Source organism: Triturus cristatus, chromosome 7 (assembly GCF_964204655.1).
Source record: "Triturus cristatus chromosome 7, aTriCri1.1, whole genome shotgun sequence".
NCBI lineage: Eukaryota > Metazoa > Chordata > Amphibia > Caudata > Salamandridae > Triturus > Triturus cristatus.
The window spans coordinates 655,669,885-655,690,653 of NC_140590.1; the positions used below are offsets into that span (position 1 = coordinate 655,669,885).

Here is a 20,769-nt window from a genome sequence, read left to right on the forward strand (position 1 = left end):
ACCATACAAAAACCTCGCTTCTCTAACTATGTCCTGGAGGTTGAGGGTCCGGGGAGGTGACATGTAGAGACTCGGAGGACATACTTAATACATTTACCACACACTACTGTAAGTTATATACCTCGGGCAAGTGGGATACCCTTGACCTCGACGACTTTCTTCCCGATGTGGCCCTGGGTTGGCTGGGCGACTCGCAAAGGGAGATCCTGTGTGCCCCATTTGAACAGGATGAAATACGGAAAGCAATCATGCAAATGAAGTCTGGAAAGACCCCTGGTCTGGACGGACTCCCAATTGACTTCTATAAGGCTTACATCGACCAATTAGCTCCCATCCTCCGGGAGGTATACGAAGATGCCCTAGAGCAAGGTACGCTCCCCCCGTCAATGAGAGAGGCGCTCATCATCTCTTTACTTAAACCTGGGAAGTCGGACACCCACTGCGACTTGTACAGGCCATTGTCCCTCATCAACGGTGACACCAAAATTCTGGCCAAGGTCCTCGCCAACAGGCTGAATCTGCTCATGGAAAAGCTCGTCCTCCCCGACCAGTCGGGATTCATCCCTGGGCGTTCAACTACACATAACTTATGCACTTTTTTCTCCATATTGCACAGTGTTGACCCCAGCCTGGCCCTGGTAGCTGTCTTTTTAGATGCCACCAAGGTTCTGATTCTGTTGAGTGGGATTATCTATTGGGGGTATTGCAGCGAATGGGTTTCCCTCCACTTTTCCTTTCATGGATCCGTTTACTTTACCATCTCCCTGCGGCTAAAGTCATGATCAATGGTCGACTGTCTCCAGCTTTCCCTATAACCAGAGGCACTAGGCAGCGGTGTCCACATTCCCCCCTGCTCTTCGCCCTTTGCGACTGAGCCTTTGGTGGCTAAGATTCAACAGCGTCACCAGGACAAGGACAAATACTCATTTCTCTATATGCTGATATCACCCTCTATGTTCGGGATCCATAGCACAACATAAATCCACTACTTCATGAATTTATCATCTTTGGGAAACTTTTAGGGATTCGCATTAATTGGGAGAAATCGCAAGTGCTTCCCCTTACACTTGCTGCTACACAATTCCCCCCTGGACTTCCCACTCGAATGGTGTAACTCCGATTTACTCTACCTGGGGGTACGCATCACTAGAGATCGGGAGGAACTAATGCGCCTCAACTACGGTGCAGCACTAGAGCGTATCGCGAGCTGTGTCACCCAAAGGATTTCTCTCCCGCTATCTATGGCAGGACGGGTTTCCCTAATAAAAATGGTTGTTCTCCCAGTTACTGTACTTATTCCTTAACATCCCATACCACCCAGGCAGGCATTTCTTCAAGGCGCGGTGACCCGAAATGAACAGGTTGATATGTGGGGGTAAACAGCCGAGGCTGCAGTGGAAAATACTCACTAGGCCCAACGCCGTGGGAGGCTTCGACGTCCCAGACTTCGAACTATATTACACTTGCGCGCAGGCACACTATGCTTATTTTTGGTTCCACCCACCCACATACATGCCCAGATAGCAGCAGAACAGTGGTTAGCAGACCCCAGTCCCCCTTACAGGTATGATTTATGCCACCTCTCAGCCAAGAGACAAAACATCTACAACGACTACATGCACGGTTGACGCCTGGCACCATATTCTTACATTACTACGCGGCGCCTTGCTTTACTCCCCATTACTTCCGCTGTCATACCATCCCCAAATGCCACTGCTGCAAGAGATGGGATTTCTTAAACTAGTAGAGCGGACAAAAATCGCCACTTGGGGTGATCTTTATCTCAATGGAGAATTCAAATCGCTAGAGCAGATCTTCCTCGATCTTCAGCCCTCTACATTAGACGTATTCTTGTATGTGCGTCTTAAGCAGGTTGTCCGTCACATATCCCCTACTTTCCCTCAGGAGCCCCCCACACTGGCCCCCCTACACTTAATCCTGCAGGCCACTTCTCCAGGACATGTCGTCTCCAGACTCCACCACACCATTCAAACACAGCAGGTGGTAGCTCCCTGCCCCTCTCGGGATCAATGGAACACAGAGCTAGGCTCCGAACTCACTGACGAGCACTGGACTTACTGTTGCCTCCAAACGGAGCAAATATCAGCCAGTAGCCGACTCCTCATTACTCACTTCAAATTCCTGCATCGTTTATATTATACCCCTGTCAAAATGTATAAATATAAATTAAGGGACTCGGATCGATGTGACAGATGTGGTTCTGCTGGAGCAGATTTTCTCCACCTGGCCTGGGACTGCCCTGCAGTTAGTGATTATTGAGACAGGTCTATGAGGCTCTAGAACAGATGACAGCAATTTCATTGGAACCTTCCCCTTTAGTGGCCTTACTGGGCTACACTGCATTAATAGCAAAACCTCATTGTCGCTTCCTATCTATTGCCTTGCTGATGGCTAAACGCCGGGTCGCCTGCAGATGGGGCAGATGCAGAGCGCCGAAGTTTAAAGATTGACTCTCCGATCTGACATATTGTCAAGAGCAATTAAGTAATTACGCAGAACTGCTCCCCTTGAGGTCCCGACCCAGGGACATCTGGGATCCCCTAAAACAATACCTTAATATAAATCCCTCGACATCTCCTGATCTCACCAACGGCGATCCAGTGACATAGCAGTTTAAGAGTACAATTGTTTGAAATATTCTCTTTGTACACTTTCTGTCTACACTCAGTCCTCACCCTAGACATGTGCACTGCCAGGGGATCTAGTGTTGGTCGTTAGACATTGGGGCCTGGACTCTCATTACATTAGCGACACTTTCTCCCTCAATCCTTACCCAACTATCGCTGTGAACGGGGACAGGATGACCACGTCGCTTGCCTGTTTGGGTGAGGTTCATGAGCACATTTGAGCCGGGATGATTGCTCCACTTTCATTTTAAACTTCTTCTGCATGTAATGAGGACCGCGTGTGAAATCAAAATGCATTGTCTGTATCTGAATGATTTTCATGTTGCAATGCTGTGTCATTGAAAACTAATAAATACAAATAAAAAAAATGAAACACTTCACCTCACCAATAGTCTTTCAGCTACTGACACTACAGAAGATTTTCTTATGATCCTTCTACTTTCTGAGAACTCGACTTGCTATTTGCTTGTTAGTTATACATAATTTATTGATTTACACTTTAGAACAATCTGAAGGGAAAGTACAGTCTAAACCTGATGTCTAGGTAGTAGGGTGCCTTTTGGGATTTATGTCAATACGATAATGGAACATTCTGGCCACGTAAATGGCTGACACCCACAATTCTGTAATCAAGTTGATATTTTGATACCAACCATGACAATGTAAATTGCAGAATTTCTTTACAAGGAAATAAATCATTGCATTTTATAAGTTGGTATTTCAGTGTTTTGGGAAGTGGATCAGTAATAATTGGGTTTTAGCCATTTATTGATAGATGAAAATTAGTACGAGTCCATATCTCATCAGTGAGTGTATTCTGAACCTTCAGAAGGCCTCAGAAAAAGACTGACAAGAACATTTGTAATCAACACCTTTTACAGTAAGAACCCCTTGCTCTTTTAGCAATAAACTATACCACACACTTTTTCAGGGAGAAAGTGGAACAACAGAGAGAGGGACAGACCTCACATAACATTTTCAAATAAATTTGTGTTTTCCCTCAGTACGATTCTTCGGTGCCAAACAGGGCTCAGTGCATGTCAACTGGAGCCATACAAAGAACCATATGATACTTGGGTCCCTTTAAAATCTTAGAATGTGAGCAGGCGCTCAGATTTTCTTGCATGACTGTCATAACCCGCCCCTCCTCACACTGTAGGTGCACTGTTATACCTTGTGCTGCTTAAAATGTAGATTCAGTTTGGGGTGGTCAGGAAAGGCCTTCATCTCAGATGGCTGTAATCACAATACCTCAACTTTGCCTATCGTTTCATGAAGAGGTGAAAATGTGGCTCTTAAATTTCCAAGCTTTTAGTAGCCACCTACTAGCACACTACACATTACTCGAGTCCTCTCAAGTAGATAAAGTAACTTGCAGTAACCACTGTTTCCAATAACTCAACTCCAAAGAGGGCTGAACAGTAGAAATTGTCAATAAGTCAACATTGATCATTTTCGACCACATTCACATTTAGAACGTCTGCCATGACTCTGTTTTGAATGGATAGCTGTAATTCGTTGTTGTTGATAGGCTAACTGGGACTCTCCATCCTCGAAGGTCTACCACAGCACTCAGTTTAAAAACAGACCCAAATGACGCAACAGTCATGAATGGACTGGCACAACATTCTGTTATAAACCAATTGCCTTGAATTTCTGTATCACAGTTCCATCACTTTTTAAACTCTTGCTTGTAATGCCCAGATAATTTTTTTTTTGATTCCAGGTCACTAATACCAAGTTTGCCTATATATATTTATGTACATGTATACACATATATGTGTTTATTTGTTTGCAGGCATTGCTACACTGGATCGATGAGGGAAATGTTGAAACACATCAAGAAATTTGTGGTGGAGCTGAAAGATGTTCACAAAAACCAGTGGAAGAATTCCAGGAGCATCGTAACTGGCTCTTGAAGTGCCTTGCTCTGTTACAAACCTAATATACAGAATGTGATTTGACAGCAGAAATCTGATACGTTTCGACATGCCGCTCAGAGGCAAACTTTCAAAGTAACCTGAGTGGGGAAAAAAAGTATTTGTGTTCAACTCTGATGCATTCTGCGAAGTGTATAACTAAGTGTTTGAGGTATCAAAAAATGTGCCTTTGTTCAGTGATTCCATCTGTAATGATAAGACATGCAAGTAGTCCTTGGAAAAAGATGACAACTATTACACATTTGATAATTAGTTATCCTTAAAAAAATCTCTTTTGACTAATCTGGTCCTACACTTATATCTACAACTAGCATTTACATTTGGAACTATCATTGTAAAGATGCTGAAGTGATGAGGCTCAAAGATTCTGTTGTTGATATTTGTCCAGATGCATCCATTCCTGCTGTGGCCCTCTAGGACATTGATCCTAGAGATAATCATCATTTAGCATCTATACCAGTGGCAGCAATCCTGGGGGCAGTCTCCTTTTACATGCCCTAAAATGTATTTTCCATAGGTTGCCCTTCTAAGCAGATTGCAATGCACATGAACTGGGGTCATTCATGAAACCTCTAAAACGTGGTTCTGTTTAAACATTTTGAATGTGAGTGTAAAAGCAAGCACTGATGCTTTGTTTTGTTCATTGAAAAGCTAAAGGTCTGTCTAGGGTGACTAAACCCTGAACAGGAAATGGAAACCTGCAAGCTGTTACAGATCCACTTTACAAGGGAGCATAGATATAACACACAAATCGTCCACTTACAAAGGGAGACAACTGAGGCCATGACAAACTAACATTTGGTAATTTTGTGGTTTAAATGTTTAATTTACCTTATTGTATTTGTTGTTTACTGTTGGCTCTGCTTCTCTTGGAGACTAAACTGCACTGCCCATTGCACCACCAGAGGGTAGACTAGACGAATTGGCATTACAGGAGAATGTTGAAGGCAGATCTTGACAGAATCTAATGTGAGACCCATGCCAGAGACTTCCTAAACTCCAGATTATAGTGATCCATGGGAAGACAGCGGATCCATATGTTTGCTGAAGTGGTTGTCGTTTCTACACACGCTCTGCCCAAGGTCTTGCTCCCAAGACCCTTGGCAGCTAGGTTGCAGAGAGGCTATCAACGGTGGAAGCAGAAACATGTTTTCCAGGTTCTCATCGCAAGTAGTTTCTTCTGTATATCACCAAAAACATGCATTTTTTGCTGGGTTCCAGGTTTCCATGTTGATTTATTATATGGAAAAGACATAAACTGCTATGAGAATGCACATGATAAAGTAGCACTCTCTGTACGACGAGCACCGTCAAGACCCCATCAAGGTGTATTTTGGAGGATCCAAAGAAAAGAGGGTAATGCGGGCAGGGTATGGAATAAGTCAGGTGAAGAGATAGGCTTAATATAACCATCTGAATAGATTTTCAACAGCAAGCCTCCTCCCATTATGGGAAAAGGATTAAAATACTGTTCTGGGGAGACAACACTTTTTTCCAGAAGAGCCATGGTCATGGCACATATTTAGGATAATAAATGACTAAGAGCTTACCTGGAAATTGGCGGCAGGTAATCCATCATAAATGTGGCCTATCCACCTTGTTACGAGTGTAGTAGCCCTTGTCGTACTTCCAACGGAACAGCCGCCAACTTAAGGGCGGAGTTCCTTGTCTATCAAACTCTAAATAAATCCATAAATAATTTCCTTATAGATTTATTTCATGCAGATTGTTTCATGTGGCTATTTTGGAAACTTGATATGGTTTAATCGCTCATTGACTAAGACAGGATATGCCTGGGCCTACCAACTAAACAGCTGCTTCTGTGTAGGCACATGCCTAATCATTTGTTGCAGTATTCAACTTTATTTTTTTTTACTTTCGCTTCATGTGGCTGGCTTGTTTGTTTAAATTTGGAAGCCAGCAAACTGGCTTCTGTGGCTGGTAGCTGCTTTGGTGATATTCATTCTGTGATTGTGCGATCAAATTTGTCTAATAGTTAGTGCACCATATTCTTTTAAATATATACATTCAAAATGAAAGTTGATGGTGATTTATTTTTATTAAAAAAATAACAATCAGCGGGTGATTGCAAATGAGTGTCTGCTTACTGTACATACAAATTATTATGAATAATGCTATAGTTATATATATGTGAATGTGCAGATTATGCTTGAATAATGTTAGTGGAATTTCCTAATGGAAGTACTGTGGTATTCCAATAAACAAAGTGGCACTAGCTCCTCTGCCATGCAATAACTTATAGTTCTAGTCAAGTATATTTTCACACACAATTTTATAGTCGTCCTACTGTGTTTTTTTCTTTTTTTTCATAACAAAATCTAGATACAATCTAGAGCAGTGTTGTAAATCTTCATAGTGTGGTGGGGCTACCAGTGCAATATAGATCTCCCACTAGGCGCGGCCTGATTGCTGCAGTGCAATGATTATACACATGGTGAAGGTACAGGCAGAAGACCCCATGCGGTCTAAGCCCCTGTGTAGCCTCTGGTCACGCCTGGCCAGAGGATGTTACAGGGTGTATATCCGGGGCAATGCCCTAGCACGAGGGAGGTCAGGATGGCACACTACATCCCTTCCCAACTTGGCTTTGCCTTTCTCCGGGGTGTGCCTTCCAACATAGTCTCGTCTGCTTCCACTTCCAGCTCCTGTTGGCCCGGAAGGTCTACTTTCTGAGACCATGAGATGTTCCTGACTGTCTTGCTTCCTTAGCAGACAGTGACCATGGTGCCTTTGACACAGACGGTCTACACTCCAGGTTCTCACTTGTTCTCACTTGGCAAGACCAGCTGGGTTGCGGCACGCCGCTTCAGGCTTGCGCACATGTTGTTCTGCATGTGCCAGGCTTGGGTGCTCACAGGGTCATTAGGTGATGGAGTCCAGCCTGGGTGGACCAGGATGGTGTCACCCCTGGGTCCTTTGAGCATCAGAGACAGTGGAGGGCACTGTATGGTGCAATGCAGTGTTCCCCGATACTCTTACAGGAATCTTTGGAGGCTGAGTTCAGGGTTGACTCCTTCCATTGTGGCTATCCTGAGGGCTTTGTTTTTTGTGTGCATAAATTGATCCGCCGTTGGCCTGTGTTCACTGTGGTGTGATGCGGCGATTTCGTATCCCTAGGTGCTCGAGTAGTTCTTTGAATTCTGACCCGTAGAAGGGAGGGCCATTGTCCATCTTGATCTCCTCAGGTCCATTTTGATCGCCTCAGGGAGGCTGAATAGTTAAAAGGTCCAAACACCGGTGCTGCAGTTGAGTCTACCACATCGACGATGGGGCACTTAGAATAACTGTCCACTAGAACTACGGTCACTCTCCCATCGGGGAAACGCTCACAATCCAAACTCACTTTGGACCACGGGCTGTGCATGGTTCTTCTGTAATAATTGGTGCAGGTGCTTCCTGGGAGCTGGTGAGTTGACATGAGGGACACCGCAGAACCATCTCGTCTACGGCGGCTTCAAGGTCTGGGAGCCACACTTTCTCTCCCATCTGTGACTTCATCCTTACCTTCCCTTGCTGCCCAGCGTGGACCTGGGGTGTAACCTGGTGTTGTAGGCTGTCGGGTATTACTAGTCATCAGCCCCTCAGTATGAAGCTGTCTAGAGTGATGCTGAGTTAATCGCGCACTCTCCTTATCTTTGTGAGCCGCTCCTTATTTAGGCCATGCCAGTTGTTGGCATTGTGGAGGAAGTTTTGCCACGAACCTCTATGCAAGGCATCTGTTACCTTCGGTAGCATGGTGTCTTTCTTGGTGGCCTCTTCAATCTTGCTTAGGGTGTGTGCCGTTCAGACAGGCTCCTTGTGGCACCATGATAACTTATTCTTCAGTCACCTCCGCATTGTCAAAATTTCCATCTGTTAGGTGGGGCAAATGGTGTGAGAGGAAGTCTGCTGGGTTCTTGGACTCCTGACAGTAAATCACCTCAATGTGGTAGTGCTGTAACTGGATGGCCCAGCGCTCTATTCATGCCGGTGGGTGTGGCGCCGTCCTCTGGAACAATGGGACAAGTGGTGAGGGTCAGTAATTACTCTGAACGGCCTCCCACAGAGGTACAAGTAGAAATGTCCCCTGGCTAATTTGATGGCAAGGGTTTCCCTTTCTATCTGGGCATATCATGCTGCAGTCTGTGTTAGTGCTTTGCTGCCAAATACGGGCGGCACCCACCTCCCTGGCTCTACTTCCTGGGTGAGTACAGCCCCTAGGCCTATAGGGTTTGCATCAGTGAACCTCTTCGTCCTATACTTTGGGTCAAAGTAGGCCATCTTTGTCTTGCTAAGTAAGGCTTCCTTTATCTCCTGAAATCCCTTTTCCTCGCATTAGTCTCATGTCCAGGGGGCATCGATCTTGGACAGCTCGGTGATGGTTGTGAGTTTAAGAACGAGTCTGCCACAATAAGTGGGTATGCCCAGCAAGCTGTGTACTTCAGAAACGGCGGTCGTAGCAGGGGCCTATTTGATAGCTTGCGATTTGCGGAGATCGTCTTGCACTCCTGATTGAACAGGTATCCAAAACACTCAATGGGTGTTTGGAAGACGGAGTATTGTTTTCTGTGCAGGGTGATGCCGTACTCCCACAGGCACTTTAGTGTTGCTCACAGGTGTTTTTGGTTCTCCTCTGCAGTCGTGGAGTAGATCAGGGTGTCATCACTCCCATTTGTAACGTCCTGGATTCCAGTCAATGTTTCCCATATGGCATCTCTGCTGCTGAATAGATGTCGAATTTCAGTTTTCTGTACTGACGTAGCCCAAGGTACGTGGAGAAAGTTGTTCTATATCTGCTTTCTACCAAGAGGAGCAGCTGGTGAGAGCCGGCATTGAAATCCAGTTTAGAGAACCACCCTGGTCCGTTTAGATCGGCAATAATATCGTCCATCGTGGGTGTGATGTGCCTCTTCTGCTTGATGGCTTGATTGGGGAAGCTCATATCAATGCAGAGGCGTACTTTCACTGGTTGAGTTGGCTTTTCTGCTATGACCATGGGGGACACCCAGGGGGTAGGGCTAGACACTTTTCAATCAATCCCAGGCTCTCAAGCTTGTCCAATTCCTGTTCCACTAGTGGCTTCAGTTGGAAAGGCACACGACGATGATGAAGGGCCACTGGCTTGACTGACTTATCTATGTGTAGTTTGATTGTCAGGGCTTTCAGACACCCTAGGGCACTGAATTGCACGGGAAATTAGTTTATCAGTTTGTCAGTCTGATAGGCTCGTACATTTTGTGCAAAGGACACAAGGCCCAGATCTTCAGCCGAGTGACTCCCTAACAGGGTGCCATCTTCTTTATGGACCACGTGGAAAGTCATCATGATCTCCTGGTCATCGGACTTCACACTGACGATCATGCCCCCTTTCAGTGGCAGTGGGGTCTGGCTCCCATACATGAAGATTTTGGTGTACGACGGGGAAATTGTCCACTTGGACCATAGATACCGGACCTTTGAATGCCCATCACATTTACTGACGTGCAAGTATCAATGAGGGTCTTGACTTCCAACCCGGGAATCTCCACCACGCACAAGGGTTGTGACCTTCTGTGCCTCATAAGGTGACTGCGAATGAGATGAGGAAAAATTCCTCCTTGTCATTCGGCGATGAGTCTTCAAACCGGTGTCTGTAACATGGCGGCTGTTTGGTGGCACCTGGGGGTTCTGGTTCATCCAAGGATAGCTTTCGTATAGCTCTGGGTGTGGCCCGCGTTCCTCAGGCCCCTCTCCCTCTCTACCCCACTCTGCATACTTAAGCAAAGTGATTCAATTTGCAGCAATTCGAGCATGTGCGGCCCTGCATGTGGCAGCCATCTAGGGGGTGTTCACCCCAGCCATAGTACCTGCTGCGAGATCTAGATTGAGGTGGGGCTGCTTGCCTTCCCTCAAGTGTACAATGCATCAGTCCTCTCTACTTTCATCATGAAAGCCTTTTTGGGTAGTTGGATAATGGCGATGTCCATTTCTGTGGCTCTTGTGCCCGACAGGTCATGGGACCTTGCCATGATAAGAATGTCGTCGAGGCTGATTTTCGGCTGTCATAGGATGAGGCTTCTGAGTGTATTGTTTCGACACCCATGGATCTGTGCTCTTCCTTTTGTCTGGTTGTCTGCTGTGCATGTGCTAGCCAGTTTACGTAGGCAGGTGTAAAAGGTGCCTTTGGACTCACCTTCTCGTTGGTAGGCTTGGTGGAGCTTGAAACAATCAAAGTCTCGATTTAACTGCGGATCAAAATGCGCTTTGAAGGCTCTCACGGATGCTTCATAGTCGGTCGCCACTCCTGTGTTGGCTTGGTGTTCAAATAGTTTGTAGATTTCTTCTCCGGCGTAATGGAGTTGGAAGCAGCGCTTGATGTCCCCATCTTTCTCACAGGTGGTGACAAAGTAGTTTTCCAGCCTCCATACCCATGTCTTCCAGCTGGGTGAGGCTGCCGCTGGATAAGCGATCTCGCTGAATGGTTGTAGTACACCTACTGTTGTGGGGAAACTGTCTGGGTGGTTGCCTTTGTGAGGGTGCAGCATTTGCACCATCGGTCATGGCTACGCCAAATGCGTGTGGTTCACTTCTTTCCTGTGTGAGGCCTGCTGTTAGGTGCTAAGGCTGCTGGCACTCTGTTACATATGATGTGTTGCGCCTGACTCTGCTTCTCTCTTGCTGTTTGTGTGAGGCAGGTGCTTGTGCCTAGTTTCTTGTGGCTGCTGCATTTCTTCTCCTTACTGTTAGTCTGTCTAGGAAATGTCCTCTAGCCAAATGCAGTGATCGCCTCGTTGCACGTGTCACTTCTTTTTTAGTTTTTGTTTTGTTTTCTTTATTTATATTGTTTTTTGGGATGCCTACGTACAGCAAGTCCAGTATAGCCCTAGGACAGTTCCTCAGCGGCTGAGCAGGCACAGGTATACCTTATAAGCTGGAGGATTCTGGGCTCCCGAAGCACTGCTTTCCTGCCACGATGGGCCAGTAATCAGGCAGCAGGGTGTGGTAAATATTTCATTACCGGTACTATTTTTTATGCGGTAAAGTCTAGTAAGAATAACTCAGTAAATATAAGAGGCAGAATCCGTGGTATTAGAGGTTCTAAAAGGCTTTATTCCTCTACAAAGGAAATACAGTTCGAACTGCAGGCTGCACATTCCATCACCATGAGGGTTCAGGAAGGAAGGGCAATACATTATTGACAAGTAATGGTATTTATATGGAAAGCATTACATTAAGACAGATGCAAGAGGCGTAACAGCTGATAATACAGATATGATATACATACGTAATGAAAAAAAAGGCGTTAACATAGGCGTAACTAAATACGTCATTAAACATGATGTCACAAGTGGGTGGATCCATAAGAGAATCCTGCAATGTCAGCAGGAATATTTGGCAGAGATGCGCGCGCAGCCGCATGACGTGTGATTGACGTGCAACTAGAGGGTGAAGGGGACTTGACATTTAGCTCTACATGTGGAGACAGAAGTCTGAGGGGTCATGTCAACCTAATCCCAAATCATATCTAATATCTTATGTTTAAAGAACTGTATTATCCAAAAGGAAAGGTCTCTCGGACGGAATCTATTCTATACTGACTGTTAGTGCGTGTACAAGCGTCTAAGTGTCTACATGAGATGCGAGGGGGCAGGAATCTTCCATGGTAACAGGGGCTATGAATTACTTGCATGAGGACAGTGAGGCCTGGCCCTTTGCATGGTAGCTGGAAGAATGTTTACCTAAACTACTAGACAGGAATGCATCGGATGAGGAGCGGAGCAGATAATCTTGAAGGTGAAATACAGTTTTTGGCAGGCAACAGGCTGGATCAGGCACCGTTAGCCGCGCAGGGAGTTGGACAAAGTTCATGGATACAGATGCAGGCTCGGACTGGAGCTTTCAGAGGCAGAAGGCAGGGAAAGGCTTGATGACAGAATTCAGGGCCTACTCGCCTGAATCTGTAAAATGTGGAAAGTGAACCACATAAAATCGGTGGCCTTTCATACTTAGGAATGGCATATCTGACCCATTCATGGCGGATCTGAAAGAGGACATGTTGACGGTGGACGCACATGTATTTGCGTCTTCAAAACTGGAACTGGAGGGAACATACATGTACTTATAGCATGCACATGGAGCCGTTGTGGTCTACGATAGGGGACATAACTGATCACAAAATTCATATTTCCTCATTCCCTCCTTGTCCCCTACGGACCCTCAGGAGATATCGATCTTCATCAATCCATCGATCTGTTCATATAGCATCATTTGTTCTTCTTTCTTCTTCCGGGATTTCGAACGAAAACTTGGATGCGGGATACACGATGTGGCACACAGGCCGCAAATCGCTGGCCCACATTGTAGACATAAGCAGCAACTGAATAGTATGAGAAAGCCAATACCTAGGAAGGATAGGATCCTCCATCCCCAGGCTGACAACACGCTCCAGAACCAACCGGACCAAGTCCAGGTGCCTGGACTCTGGTGTATCTGGCTTATAATCTTATGAAGGCGAGTTATGGCTTTATATACTGACGGCGAATTTTCTGGTATGAAAATGCAGCAACTTGATCCGATGACTCTACAAGCTCTGCCCCTATCGGCCAGGATGACGTCAAGGACAAGACGATTTTGAAGCACAACAATCCGCATAGCAGACTGCTCTTCTGTTAAATTGCCTAGGGCGGAAGTAGTCTCGTTCACTACTGCTTCAAGGGTTCTAGTTAATCTACGTATCAGCTTACTATTAGTGACTGTACCTATATAGGGAAAGAAACCTTTATTGAAATCTGTGTATTGCTCCCATGCCGTTTCGGTGTAATCGACAATCGGGAGATCTCTCTGCTGTCTATTGTGTACTAAATGGGTATTTCTGTGATAATCAGGAGGAGCTAGGAAAACAGGTGGCAGAAGGAATGCTATGTAACAGGTACCATCCCAATCTAGAGGTAGACGTATATATGCGGTCTGGCCACATATGAAGTAGGAATGACGGGAAGCTCTAAATGTAGATTTGCCTTGATCACTGAATTTTATCACAGTGGTGCATTTACTATGGCCCATGTGTATGGAACCATTCTTTCTTACACATAATTCCCCTTTAACTGGGAATACTGACATAGCGGGCAAGATTGGTGTGGCTTCGGATTCAACATTCAGGATCATGAGGTTAAGTGTAAAATTACCTAATCCATATACTTCATTTTCTAGATCAGTTCCTGTTCTTTTGGGAAGTCCCTCCTTGTTAGGGTAGCAGACTTTAAGCAAAACCAGGTTCAGGTTTCCCCATACCCAGTTGTCTTGATAAACTGCGGAATTTGAATCTAGGGAATTAATCAAACTAAACCATGCTCCACAGGAGCCATTGTGTGTGAACGGATACGGAAAGAGGGGCAAAACTCCCTTATAGTTCTGATAGGGAGGGAGTCGGCCACATAACCAACAATTTGTAGCGTTGCTGGTCTGATGGGAATGGTGTAACATACTAATGAATGTGTTGTTGCGCAGCGCAAATCTATAAGACAACTCATGCGGAGGTAATTCGCTAAAAGAATGTTCAGCAGTAACATTGTAAGCACTTTTAGAAATAGGGTAATACATATGAAGCAATACACTAGTTAAAATGATCAGAAAACTTAGAAGAAACAAAATAAATAATGTTACTGTGCAATGACTACGAAGTGATTTACAATACGCATGCTTTTTAAGCTGCATCTGTTGATTTCTTTCTCTATTCCGGTCTAGAGGATACATGTCAGAGACAAATTCAACCGATTCACCTTGTAGAGGACTTAAACAATCAAATTGTCTGACTTGCTAGACCTTAATTTTAGTTTATAAAGTTCAGTTTCCGTTGGTTCAACCAAGGGGAGCTTTGAATCAGTCTGTGAGGGAATACAGGGCTGAGCGTTCACATCGGACGATAGTCCATAAAATTTCTTGATATGACTCGAGTGCAACCACCCTTTACGTCCCTCGATCTTCACGGCTGTCCTTGTTGTTAGTAGAACGAGTTTAGGCGATTTCCACCTAGGCTCCAGTTGGGTCTTCCGGTCGAAATTCCGTACCAGAACCAGGTCACCTGGAACCACGTCATGGGGCTTCACCTCAGTGTTATCGGGAAAAGCTGCAGCTACCTGTGAACGACAAGATTGTAGTGCAGACATCAAGGAAGCCAGGTAATCTGTCAGCATATTACAGTCAACATCAGTGATTTTGCGAGGTATAGGCGTCCCCCACATATTTGGTGGTCTACCGAAGATCACCTCGTACGGGGATAGCCCTGTTCGAGAATGTGCTACCATTCTCATGTAAAAGAGCGCAACTGGTAAGGCTACTATCCAATCGACACCTTTTTCTCTACATATTTTGGACAATCTAATTTTCAGAGTCTGATTATGGCGTTCCACGAGACCTGCTGCCTCGGGATGTCGGACACAGTGGAATTTCCATTGGTAGCCTAACAAAAGGGAAACGTGTTTCATTAGTTCGGATGAGAATGGCTGGCCGTTATCTGAGTAGACAACACGTGGTAAACCGTACCGTGGGAAGAATTCTCGAACTAACTGTTTGGCAGTAGTCGGGGCAGTGTAATCTGAAACCGGGTAGGCTTCTGTCCAACGGGAAAGAGCACAGACGACTACGAGAACATATTTGAATCCTCGACATCGTTCCATCTGGATATAATCCATCTGGAGGACTTCAAAAGCATGATCGGGAGGTTGAAATCCACCCTGCTCTACGGGGATGCTTTTACCTGGATTAAACTGACAACATATCATACAGGTATGTACTTTCTGTTTGGCTGCTGCTCGCAAGTGTTTGTTGAACCAAATGTGTTGAATACTGTCTAGCATAGCTTTTTCTCCTAGGTGTGCTGGACTATGTATTGTGTTAATGATGACTTGAACCATGGAGTCGGGAAGAAACCATATAGATTTTTCCTTCGTCATCCATCCTTGATCCGTTTGGATCCCTCCTAATTCAGTCCATTTCTTTATTTCTTCTGGTGTAGCATGTGTCTGTATGTCAATTATATCAAGGGCGGGATCCTTAACTATCATGCAATGTGTTGGTGTCGGAACTATTGTCTTTGTCGCGTCAGTTGTATGAGTCTGGTTCTGAGCAGTCTGTTTAGCTGTTCTGTCAGCTAGGTCATTACCCTGAGAAATGATATCGGTAACTTTTGTATGAGCTTTGCATTTCATAATCGATATTGCAGTAGGTAGATGAATCGCGTCTAATAGGACTTGAATGAGGGGTCCGTGTTGGATGTGGGCACCGTGAGAAGTTAAATAACCTCTCTCTCGCCACAGTACGCCGAAGTCATGGACGACTCCGAATGCATAACGTGAATCTGTGTATATGTTGACTTTCTTATTTTTAGCTTGAATACAGGCTTGTGTCAGAGCGATGAGCTCTGCTGCTTGAGCTGACAAAGTGTTAATACAATTTGTTTCAATGACTTCAGTGTCTGTTGTGACTGCGTAAGCGGCCACTAACTCTCCTGTACTTGTTCTCATACATGACCCATCTACATACAATGTCAAATCTGGATCTGATAAAGGGATATCTGTCAAGTCTTGTCTGGGTTTTGTCGTGATAGTAATGACTTCAATACAATCATGTGCTAATGGATCTGTTCCGTTTACTGGCAATAGTGTGGCAGGATTTAATGTATTACAACGTCTGATTTCTATGTGTGGCTGAAACAATGTTAATTCATAACCGGTGAGTCTCGCTATAGTCAAGTGTTGTGTTTGTGTGCGGTTCAAGAGAACCTCTACTGCGTGTGGTACTTGTACTGTCAATTGATGTCCTAACACTATGGCATCGCTTTGTCTGATTGCTAAAGCTGTTGCTGCCACTGATTTCAGGCACGCAGGAAGAGCCTGAGCTACTGGATCTAATGTACTAGAGAAATAAGCACATGGTTTGTGTGATCCTGCTTGTTCCTGAGTGAGTACTGACAAGGCAGTACCTTCGCGTTCTGTAACAAAGAGTGTAAACAGTTTATTGTAACATGGTGTTGCTAAAACAGGTGCTTGGCATAAAGCTTTCTTTAAGCTTTCAAAAGCATGTGTATGTTCTTGAGTCCAAGGGAGGACAGTCGATATGGCTGCCTCCTGTGTTGTCAACTGGATGAGTGGTTTTGCTAGAAATGCATATTGAGGGATCCACTGCCTACAGTATGAAGTGAGACCTATAAAAGCTTGCACCTCCTTTTGTGTCTTGGGTGGTGACATGTTAGCAATTAACTGGATGCGATCAGGTGTAAGCTGTCTTCCCTCCTTGGACAGCGAGTGCCCAAGGTAGACAACTCGCGGGACACAGAATTGCAGCTTAGAAGGGGACACCTTGTGCCCCTTGTCGGCCATAAATTTTAAAACCGTCAGTGACGCTGTTTCACATTCAGGTTCGCTTCGGGCGGTGATCAGCAGATCATCGACATATTGAAGCAAGGCAGTGTTAACTGGCATGCGGATACTGTCAAGTTCTCGTTTTAGTGCTTGGCTATAGATGCTGGGGCTTTCTGTAAATCCTTGAGGTGCGCGGGTGAATTTAAAACTTCGTCCATTTAAACTGAATCCGAACAGATATTGACTTTCCGGATCTATTGGGACGCTAAAAAAAGCATTCTTGAGATCAATTACCGTGAAGAACGTTGCTTCTGAGTCAATAGCAGTTAGTAATGAAGAGATATCTGGGACCACAGGGTATTGTGGTACAATACATTTATTTAATTCGCGCAGGTCAATAACTAATCGATATACTGGTGATGCTTTTGGATCCGTTCTTTTAAGAATCGGAATTATCGGGGAATTGCATACATTGGAGTCGGTTTCGACAACCACTCCTTGTGCAATGAGCTCGTCAATGATTTGCAGTAAGGCCGCAACAGCATCTGGTGGTAACCTATATTGTCGCATTCGTGGTAGTACTACTCCTGTTTTTAGTGTGACTCGATATGGTGTAATGTTCATGCAACCAACATCAGTGGGGCCTTGTGCCCATAAATGCGTAGGTAAACTCTGCAGCCGGTGATCCATGTCTCTGGACACGTAGTGACCTTTAAAGTCACGTAAAAATAGTCGTACTCCTTCCGGAGAACAACATATTATAGCTCCTAGAGCTTTCAATGTTTTTATACCTAACAAGTTTTCTGGGCATGATTTAGTAAGCAATAAATCTGTAGTTCGTGTCAATGGACCAACCGTGAGTGGGAGAGGTTGTGTTACGTCATTAATTATAGGTTTTCCTGAGAATCCAAGGGAAATATTTTGCGAGCCTGAGAGGGGTGCCCCTGGAACTTCACTGCGTCGTATAGTTGTTCTGCTTGCCCCTGTATCAAGTAAAAACTTTCTGTCTTCCCCTAATAGTTCACTATGTACATAAGGTCCCTCTTGATCTACAGGAACCTCAATAAGGGGTAAGCCAACTTCCCTCTCTAGGCTATTTCATGTGTATCGCTGATAATCGGGATAATCTGCTTGTGCATACTGATACATCTGTTGCGTTGTCGCTTGTGTGGCAGCAATAGGCTGCGCTTGTGGTGGTGCTATGGTCTGTTGTGGAGCTGCCTGTTGCGGAGCTAATTGTTGCGGAGCTGACCTAGGTTGTGCATGCTGAGGAATTTGTTGTTGATTCTGATCCTGTCTGGGTGGACGTGGTCTTTCCTGGGTTCTACCTGTGGCAATGTTATGTTTCAAGACTGGACAATCGTGTATATAATGACCTTGTTGTTTACAATAATTACATGTCCCTTTAACTGGACCTGTTGAATCACCCTTTTGATGACCATTAGCTGGAACTGACTGAGCAACAAGCATTTTCATTTTTGTATCTTTCATACGTCTTTGTTCATGTTCTTGTTCTTCTCTAATTCTATTGTGGTGATATTGTAACATCTGTAACATCTGTGACGGGGTATTACCTTGCCAGGTACTCTCAAATTTCAATACTCTATTCTTAACTTGCGGTAGGGAATTTTCAACTAATTTTGTCACAAACAGATGTGGATATGACTCGCTACTTGCTTTTATGCCACTATTTATACCAAAACATTTTTCAAATCGGGAATAGAAATCACTAGTGTCTTCATCTTGCTTTTGTTTACAGGCTGAGATTGCACCCCAGTCCTCCTTTTTCGTAGTTAATAAACGTGGCAGTACCTGCACTAGTAATCCTGGTAGTGCTGTAGTCTTTTCCCCAAGCCCTGCTCCTGCAGCTCGGGCCTTTTCTTCGTTTTCTAATGCTGTCCAATCTATCTTTTGGTCTCCCACCTCCCATTCCTTTTCTTTGAGTTTCTCGTAAACACCGGCAGGCATTAACACTTTCAGTATTTTCATAATGTCGGGGTAGGTATACTCTCCCATGAGTAGCATGTCTTTTATCTCACGGTGGAAACCTGCTGGATCCTTGTCATGGCTGGGTACTACTTTCTTCATTTCTAATAATTCAATTTGTTATAGGCGTGTACACAAACACGCGTGTAAAGTTATTACCTTCACCTCTGATTGGGTGTACTTCGCGTAAGGGATTCTGTCTATCTATGTGATACATTTTTCTTCCCATAGTGGGTACTGGAACGTGTTCTGGACACACGAAAATTATATACTGGTTTCGAAATTCTAGAATTTCTTTAATCAAATCAGTACCTGACCCTCTCCATTTATTCGTGAGTAGTTCTGTCAATATATCAGGTAAGGGTCCTGGATCGGAGTGTTGGCTTTTATATAATATAAGGAGGTGTTGAATCATGTATATACTAGCTAAACGCTGTTCGTCTGGGGCAAGATTCAGAAACGTGTGTGCTAGTGCATCATCACTGTAATTACTGGGACTGTCAGCCCATTGTACTGCTGACCTGGCTAATTCTTGTTCGTCCATGGAATCGAGTATATGGTACCCCCTTCGATCTCGGAGTAATTTATCAGCGACTTGGAATAGGTGTTCAGGGGACCTTGTATTTAACATAGGGGTTTGAAAATGTCTATTACACTCTGGACGTATCGGACGTATCGGATCATTAAAGCCTCTAGCATTATTATGGGGTCTTCCTCTACCTACGTAAGCTATCGTTTCTAATTGTTCTGATTCTTGCTCCTCCTCTTCCTCTGATTCAATTCTGTCTGCTTCTCGTCTTTCTTTATGTATTCGTTCTACTTCCTTGCGGATTTTTCGATACATGGCGATTATACACGCCTGTTTATCATGTTTCTCGTCTGATATGTTCTGACCCCATTTGGCAAGTTTTTGCATGGTATCATGATCTGCCCCAGGCCTGTCTTGGTTCCTAATCACGCAGTTTATGAAAAACGTAGTAGTTGTCTTTGGACATCCACTTTCTGGTATTCCATAGCTTCGTTAATACTTTCTGGACCTCGCCCTGTTTGGACAAAGTGATATATATTGTCTAGGTGTTCAACCATTCCTGGTATCGTCATTAAATATAATGTAGCTCGTCGTATACGTAGTGATGATATTAGCAATCTGTCCTGTTTACCTGGCACTGGATCGTATCTACAATCCACAAGATGTTCTTTAAACATGTCGGATGTCACTAGTTGGGGTGTACGTTGGAGTGCTAAATCTCTAAGGGTCTGTTTATTTCGCGGCGGTGTGGCAAACATGTCTGTCGTACCTCCTGTAGCACCATCTGAGGTGCTGGGCAAGAAAGGATTCGTTGGACGTAAGATAGAAATTGTAGATGCCGGAAAAACAGTAGAAACGGATGGACCTGTGGGAATGGGCGTAGGAGTTTGTTGTTGCGGGGATACAGACGGATGATCTTGACGTTGAACACCATCGGCAAGCGGTGTGTGTGTTGTGGTATTAGCTTACTCGGGAGCTACGTCATCCAAATAGGAGGAAAGGAAAACGTCCTTTGCTGTTTTAGGATGTGCTTTTATCGGGAGCAATGGAGGAGTCAAGTCTTTTGGTATTTCCGGGGTAGCCTTAGGTAATCCTTCGGCCAGAAGAGGATACATACCATTCATAAGAGTGTTTCTTTGTCTATCTACTTGTTCTGATTTAACTCGGGTACCTTCCTCAATTAATAGATTTTCTCGGGCTTTTTTTGAATTCTCTCTACCTTTCTCTTCCTGTCTGAGCGCTTTTTCTGTACGTCTATATGATTCTTTACGCCATAATTCAATGGCATCTTTCTGTGACTGTCTGGCTTTCTTTTTCCATAATTCTTC

At 44.7% G+C, this 20,769-nt stretch overlaps 1 protein-coding gene across 2 annotated transcripts in view; it reads left to right on the plus strand.

Annotated features, from left to right (window-relative positions):
• Window positions 1-6,826, plus strand: part of AMZ2 (archaelysin family metallopeptidase 2) — a 414,175-nt gene extending 407,349 nt beyond the window's left edge. For both annotated transcript variants that reach the window (XM_085617283.1, XM_085617284.1), the window contains one exon: window positions 4,447-6,826. In XM_085617283.1, coding sequence (XP_085473409.1) covers window positions 4,447-4,593 — 147 coding nt within the window. In that variant the 3' untranslated portion in view covers window positions 4,594-6,826. The remainder of the gene's footprint in view (window positions 1-4,446) is intronic.
• The last annotated feature ends 13,943 nt before the right edge of the window (window positions 6,827-20,769 follow it).